This window comes from Epinephelus fuscoguttatus, linkage group LG22 (assembly GCF_011397635.1).
Source record: "Epinephelus fuscoguttatus linkage group LG22, E.fuscoguttatus.final_Chr_v1".
In the NCBI taxonomy this organism is placed as follows: domain Eukaryota; kingdom Metazoa; phylum Chordata; class Actinopteri; order Perciformes; family Serranidae; genus Epinephelus; species Epinephelus fuscoguttatus.
Genome location: NC_064773.1, coordinates 32954459 through 32962482, shown reverse-complemented (window position 1 = coordinate 32962482; position 8024 = coordinate 32954459). Strand labels below are relative to the sequence as shown.

At 35.6% G+C, this 8024-nt stretch overlaps 1 protein-coding gene across 1 annotated transcript; it reads right to left on the bottom strand.

The window, feature by feature from the left end:
• Positions 1-1340: 1340 nt before the first annotated feature.
• Positions 1341-6247, bottom strand: LOC125883032 (beta-2-microglobulin-like). The gene is made up of 4 exons (XM_049567148.1): positions 6045-6247; positions 4879-5151; positions 2823-2860; positions 1341-2721 (listed from the first exon to the last, which is right to left on the bottom strand). Exons 1-3 carry the CDS (start codon positions 6109-6111, stop codon positions 2847-2849), a joined length of 354 nt encoding a protein of 117 aa, XP_049423105.1. The 5' UTR covers positions 6112-6247; the 3' UTR covers positions 1341-2721; positions 2823-2846.
• Between the last annotated feature and the right edge of the window lie 1777 nt (positions 6248-8024).

Sequence of the window (8024 nt, the reverse complement as noted above, 5' to 3'; positions counted from 1 at the left end):
TGGAGCTGCTCCTGCATTGTAATTTGATAAATCTCTTAATACAAACAAGCCTTTGCAAATAAATACATAAATAAATAAAGCAATGCATCTGACAACACCTCATTCTTTCCACATCTGCTTGAAGAACTAAATGCACATTCTTGTTATGTGGAATATACTCCAAAATGTATCTGAATCAGAATCAGAATCAGAAATACTTTATTGATCCCTGGGAGGAAATAAAAGTCGCTCTGTTTTAAAGCCTAAAGAATTATATAAGTTGAAATAACAAGTATAAAGTATGTCTTAAAGCATGCTAAAATGTGTTAGATAATTGGAATGGAGTTAGTCTACTCATTTGCTACATTATACCTAGAAAAAATACCTGAAACTGTCCCACACAACAATAAATATTTATTAAAGATACTTTTGGCAAGTAGCAGGAAAGCCATAACTTGCAAGAGGTTGCAAGCTGATCCTCTAACACTGGCCTAATGGCTGGGGCTTATAAACAAAATATGCTGTGTGGAATGACTTTGATTTTAAGGCTTGAGCTAGAAAAACATACAAAATATTGGGAGAAATGGATTGTGTATAAACACCAGAGACAAGTGTGACACTGTATGCCGAGATGTAAGAGAAAAAAATGTACGGTGATTTGACTTTGTAACACCCATGATGCCCTCATGTTCTGTTTCCTAAATAAAAAAGTTACAAAAAGGATAGATATACATTCAAGAGTGGTGTTGGTCAGAATAAATAAGGATACTGAAGGACAGCTGGGCCAATATCACAAAGAATTATTATACCTAGAAGTTCCTATTATACAGTTGCAATGCAATAAAGAAAGGACTTAAACTGAACCCAGTGTGAGGTTTCAGCAGATTTAATACAGTGGACACCTTCCGAAGGAACAGGTGAGTTGCAATGAAGGGATAGTTACACTAATAGACTACTACTAAGAGAGTAATTGCGGAAGATACCCATTTGATTTGTCTGTCTCACAATAATTTGAGTTGAACTTTGGAGTATATTTTTCCACAGAACACTGTGGACTTTGTTCTCCTTAACTCAATAACTTGGAAATGTGTTACAGGAAGGGATTTCCTAACTGCCAGTAGTAACAGGAGGAATGATCACAGCCTGTTTCAGTGATTATATGGACACCTGAGTATTGTCTTTAAATACAAAATAATATTAACCTATCCTTTGGACTCTAAAGCACAGCTACTGTCATTCCACTTTGACGGCCCCTTTTCCTCCGGAACTGTGCTGTGAAATGAACAATGTGAACTCAATAAAATGAACAGGCATGACATCTTGGAATTGATCCAAATGAACTTTGAAATACACATGACACATTTGTTCAATTTGATGTCAAGAACACTTTTATTACCCAATCAAATTATATAAAATACATTAACAGAGTAAATCTGTATATTCTTCAGAAACAACACAAGAGTGCACAGGTATGGCAGACATCCTTTATAATAAACTGGAAAAGAATATGCTTTATCTTCTCTTAGCACTTTACAAGGCAAAATGTGTAATAGATAATTAAAGAACAATTTAATTTACATTGACATTAGTGAGTAAAGTAAAGATGAAAGCCTTTGCAGATTAAGCATTAAACACACAGGAATGCAGATGTGCATCTGCTATAATTTTAAAAGGTTTCTGTAAAGCTCCATGAAGCAATATTTTAAATCAAATGATAACTCCCCTTAGTGATAAAGTTTTAGTTTGTTTTTGTGCGCTCACTGTTGACTGGACACTTCCTGTCAAGGATCAAACAGTGAGCCATCAGCCCTCATGTCTGACAGCACATGCCAGATTCCACTGATGAAGGGAACTCAAAGCTGATTTCATAATTGTGTGCATGAAACGGAGGAGATACCCACACACCAATATTACTGGGCAAAAGCCACAAAAAGGTCGACAGGCTGAGATCAATGCAAAATAAAAATCTATTTATGTAAGACATCTGTGCACAAAAAAATGTGCTCAAAGTGCAAAAAAGGAGTGAGTAAAAACAGCAGCAAACATTTCAGTCCTTGACTATCATAGTCAAGGACTGAAAGGACTGGAACTATATTGTATTGATTTCAGCCTGTGGACCTTCTGTGGCTTTCTAGCCCTGTTACATTGGTGTGCAAGCATCTCCTCTGCCGTCCATTCTTGTTTGTCTATTGCGTCGATACACACAAGACAATTATTTTTATTGCATTAAGTAGGTGCAGTTTCACAGCAGCCCTAAGACTTGGCAATATTTTTGTTCAAGCACATTATTTTGGAGAACAGACTGGCCATTCATACATCACATACCCTATACCTTAGTTATGATTAACAGGATCAGTTTCAGGCTGGTTGCACACTAAAAGACACATCCAGTGGTCAACAACTACTTAATGAAGCTTTACTGCCATTTATTATTTCTCATACAAAAACACAGCGGATTTTGAAGCGCAATCTTTTCTCCGATTTGCTGATGCTCAAACATTCCCAGTAAAACCCAAGATTATCAACCTTTTCATTGCTGTACTGTTGCTAGGGCAACAACTTTGGTCCCTGTTTGCTTCCTGTTAGCTATCAAGGAAACTATAAAAAATTATAGTTTCCTTGTCAGCTACTGCATTAACAAACACAAGAGACCCATTTAGAAAGTTCATGTTGTCAAGACTGAAAAGGTCTGAAGGCCAATTATTCCTATCGTCTTCGTCTTCCTGAGACCGTGCGAAAGCCCTGTGGTTATAGAGAAAAGGATAAATCAGGATCACTCACACAAAAACTGCACAAATGACTTGTTTACTGAATTGAATAATGAGAATGAAAATGGTACACACCTGTAGTAAGCCGGAGCAAAGAGCTTACATATCTGATTCTGTGGAAATAAAGAGAAACATGTTGAGAACCTGTTCTTTCTAGCACCTCACTTAAGGACAGTGTAGATGCTGCAAGTGCACAGTAGTGTTTTTTCCACAACAACTGAAATTACAGCCTGAAACACATGCTGTACTTGTGACATATCATCAGGGTAACTGATAAAACAGTTCATATTTTTTCAGTAGTCTAATTTAATCTAATAGAGTTAAGTATCTTAGAACTTGGTTGGTAACCGTGTAACAACACAGAATAGAAACTTGATTTTTGATTTCTAATTCTTGTTTTCAGTCCGGTTTAGTTTCAGTTTCCAGAATGGGTTTGCTTTCCGTGACAGTGAAATCATGGATGCTCGACACACATTGTCCCCCCGACAACAAAGAGGACAGGGTTTCCTCTACATGTAATTGATCGTGGCGCACTGCCACGGCAAAATAAAAGCCGCCACGCCTTCAAAATGACTTTTTTTTCCCAGATGTTAAAACAATGTAAAGTATATTGTATGAATGGATATATATATATATATATATATATATATATATACACACATCCTTCGACCACAAACTTCTAATCAGTTTATTCTTAAGTCCAGGTGCATTTGTGTCAAATTCATTTTTTTTTTAATTCTGAGGGTGTTCTTGTTATATCATGTAAATGAAAATGAGACAGACAAGGTCACACTGACTTTGACCTATGATCACCAAAACTTTTAAGTACATTGCTAAGTCCAAGTGGACATTTGTGCCAAATTTGAAGAATTTCCCATGAGGCGTTATTGAGATATCACGTTCACAAGGATGGGATGGACGAATGGATGGACAAACAACCCGAAAACGTAGTGCCGCTGGCCACAGCTTTGACAGGTGCGGAGGCATAAAATATTCAGTTTTAATTTTTTTTTTTATATAATATGGGGGATATCTGTAAGGGGCAAAATTTATTTAGTTCAGAATAGGTTTTCCAAACCTAAAACTAAATATTTACTGTATATTTTTATTGTATTTTAGTTAATTTTGTAAGCACACAATATTGTTTCAGTTCGTTTTATTTTTTTCTAAAGTCTTAAAAAGTTAATTAAAAGTAGTAACAAATAGGGCCCGACCAATTTAATTGGCCGATTATAGCCATTGGAGAATAATCGGCAATCGGCCAAAAGTTGGCCAATTGATGCTAATGTTGACACATATTTTCATCATATTTCACCCTTTAATAAAGGGGCAGGGATTATGGTGTTTTACTTAGAAATGATGTCCTACCTCTGTTAAATTGGCAATAATAAGAAGAACTCTGGTACTGTGAACATACATGTGAATGTCTTAATTCATATAGACTTTGCATGATTATTTTACTTCCCAGAGGTTTACTGCCTTTATGCACATCATATTTTTGATTTATTGTGTGTTCAAACTGTTCATATGCTGCTTGTTCCACACAATTTATGATAAAAAAAGTATTTGAAAAGAGTAAAATGTTCTTCCTTCAATTTATATCTTTGTAACGAGTGTTTGAACTATATTTAATCCATCAAAAGCAGGTATTTTGGGTTTTTTTAAATTGAAAAACATAAACATTTAATCAGCCAACATATCTGTTATTGGATTTTTTTTATTCCATGATATCGGAATCGGCATCGGCCCCAAAAAATCCATATCGGTCAGGCCCTAGTAACAAACAGTCATAGCATGGAGCTATTGGGTGAGAGAACAAGAAAAAGGTTATTTATTTTATCTTATACATGATATAGTGGTATCTATATAATCTATATTTCTGTCAATATTATTATGAAGCAGATATAGCTGTATATGATATATACAGTATGTCATATCTCATATGTATATTGTATAATATAGTAATGTCGTGGCATAGCGTAATGTAAAGCATGTTACTGTATAAAATGTAGCAGTCTGTGAATCATCTATTGGCTACGTCTTCTCATTCTAAAATAACATACTTACATGGTAAACCTAACACTCATGGCAGACTGTAGACAAAGAAAAACCATCAGAGACAGATACATACCCCACTCGAAATTTCTGATCTTTCCCATATGAGTCACTTTGCAGGAAAACTGCTCTCCTTTGATTGGGGTAAAGCGCACATGTTTGGTTAGGTGGTAGTGCCAGTTCTCTTCGAAGGCCAGGTCAGTCTGCTTTCCTCCGGGAATCTCCTTTCCATCCTTGAGAAGCTCGATGGTGATTTCTGGTGGGTGGAAGCCGCTCACATGACAGATCAGGGTGTTGGGTTTGCCAAACTCTCCTGGTTCTCGACTGTACACCTGAACTATGGGTGAAGCTACCAAGAAACAGAAAAATGTTCACACATGTACAGAGAGGATTTGTTGAAAATAAGATTTCACCACAACGTTTCAAAAAGTGATGTCACTTTTTTACCAGACTGACAGCAAAATGTGAACTTTGACATATTTACTTTTCTTGTAAAAATAAAAGGTTACATATAATTCCAATACTAAATCAAAGTGTTTAATTTAAATCTAAACATTGAATCTAAATACATACATAAATTCTAAATCTATATCTAGCAGTGTTAAATTACCTATTAGCTAAACATTTAGTTTAACCAAGCACATAGATTAACAATTTAACATTAAGATTTAATATTTATATTTAACATTTACATTTAATATTTATATTTAGATTTGACATTTAAATTAGCATTGAGATTTAACTTTGGCATTACATTTGATATGTGTGTGTGTGTGTGTGTGTGTGTGTGCGTATAATAGCGTAAATTTGACAAAGTTCACAATACTACTGTAAATCTAGTTAAAAACCATTTTTAAGAAACCAAAGCACTTTTGTAATCATTGTTGGGAACTAAATGTGGTGAAGTGTTGATGTTAATTTCAGTCAACAATCGGCGCGCCATACACACCGTCGCAGCTCTATTGTTTTCACATTTACGACGTCAGAGCGCCTCGAAGACATTAACATGACCTTTAAATTCAAGTGATAGTTTAGCACTATTCTGACACACCGCTCAAAAATTTTCCTTTATTTCTTTCTTTTCTTCACATTTAGTGTAAAGGTAGACACTTAACCATACAGGCTACCTATTGTAAAAACCCAGCAGCCTGGTCTTACCAGCCATTTTAGGGCCCTCCGTGTAATAACACTGCGCCATTTGATAATATCTTGGTGCTGATACAAATACAGTAGATTACTTACCATCTTTAGCCATTGACGGGAGAAGATACAGCAGACCGACGAGAACCGCGGAGACAACTGCCTTCATGATTTCGCCTTTAGTTGGTCTCTATAAGATAATGTAATATTTTTGTATAACTAGCTGCTTCGCTGTCAAAAACGAAAGTAAAGTGACTTTTTCAGTGTAACTGCGAGGCCAGCCAGGGAACGCTGCTAACCCCGCCCACCGGAGGTTTCGGCCTCTTCCTTGGCAGAATTCTAACCAATGGAATAATCGAGAGGTTTTGTTACTAGGTAGAACTTACCCCGACATGTTGCTGTCTTTCTGTGGCGCAGTTTCATCAGACTCACTCCATGTTTGTTTGATTTGTCTGCAAGTTGCTAGTTCATATGTTATGTGGTGTTTTAGTGCTGTCATTCCTCACGCACTAATGACACACTTTATATATTCTAACATAAATTCAAATACTAACCAGGAGGAAATGAAAGGTTAAGGTCTCAGCTATATGTTTTGATGTACAATAATACTTTATAAAATTAGGTGATTTGTGATTATGTCATGTACATTTGTGCAAACCAGCCCAATCACAAGGTTGGTTGGCACACGTTTTATTGGTTGGCACATTTTAAAATGCTATAGTTACTAAAAAATTAAGAAACTATTCAAAATGTTTAACTCAAATATGAATAAGAAAATATTAACATTTAATAAAAAATGTGCCCATTTTAAAAACGAACCAACATTTTAAGCAATTCATCAACAGGACTAATTCATTTTTGCCAAAACAATAGGAGCGAAGTCAGATAATTTGGGACATCAGGTAAAATGGAACAAATAAGGTTTTAGCAGCCAGTCAGCAAACATGTAACTGATTTCTTACCACAAATATGCTTAACATGAAACAATATTTTTTATTGGTCTGAAATGACCAGGATGGGCAGAGCAAAGAGTGAAAAGTGGCAAGTGGCATGTTGATTTGTTATTTTTGGGTGATAAAAGTACTGCAGTTAAAACAATAGAGGTTTTAGGATGTTGCATTTTATTAACTGTTTGTCTGATAATCAAAATATTTTCCATGTTACACTTTACTTGTTATGGGAAAGGGGTTTGAGTGAGTACTTCATGAATTCAGGTAAAGTAGAACAAAAAATTAAGCTAAAATTAGACATTTTTCTGAAGTCAAACCAGCAGCTTTTAGGCTACTAGGTGCCAAAACATTATTTTGCTATTGTGTGTCACCCTGTCAAATTACATGACATTTCTCAGTATTTTTGATGCTTAGAAATATTGAAGATGATGCAGTGAGTCTAGGGGCATAAATATAGACAGTGCAGGGCAGTGCGGTTCCACTGGGGCCTGTGGGGTTGGGAGGCGTTGGCAAATGATTCAGATTATACCTGATACACCATCAGTTACACCTGTAACTGTAACTATTGGCTGGTACCCCAAAAACAGTGTACCAAACAACCCCCCTCACATTTGACCCTTGTTTGTGGAGAAGCCAGCAACCATCACTCATCACAGAACTTCGCATCTTATATGAAAATGTAGCTGAAAGCTGAAGTAGCTTCAGTAACACATTTCCAATATCTCCATCCAACAGTTTTACAAAACATTTAGTCCACGCACCTCTTTTTTACTTTTTAAACTATCAAACTGGAATTTTGCAGTCACCAAAAAAAAATTACTTAGATGTTTTAAATAGTAGGTGAGTGCAGGTCAAGAAGGCAAACATCTTGATGTTACATATTTATTTCTGTAACCTTTCAAGGACTAGAAAATAGCTGTGTGCCAAACAAACTGTGAAGCCAACAAACCTATTTTAGATAGCTTGTTTACAGCTATAGTGTGATAATTAACCTGAAGTAATTACAAAACCAGCATCCAAATATTAATCATATGATTGTAAAAATATCTCATATTATTATAGATCGTTAAAGTTCGAGTTCAAAAGTTTTTTATTGTCAATTCACTATATGTGCAGGACATACAAAAGAATC

What these genes read in the sequence shown, in the direction of transcription:
- LOC125883032 (XM_049567148.1), bottom strand. Translation starts at nt 6,111, where the DNA reads ATGAAGGCAGTTGTCTCCGCGGTTCTCGTCGGTCTGCTGTATCTTCTC. An exon ending in CCCGTCAATGGCTAAAGATG is followed by an intron (nt 5,152 to 6,044) that starts GTAAGTAATCTA and finishes GTTTCTTGGTAG; the next exon opens with CTTCACCCATAGTTCAGGTG.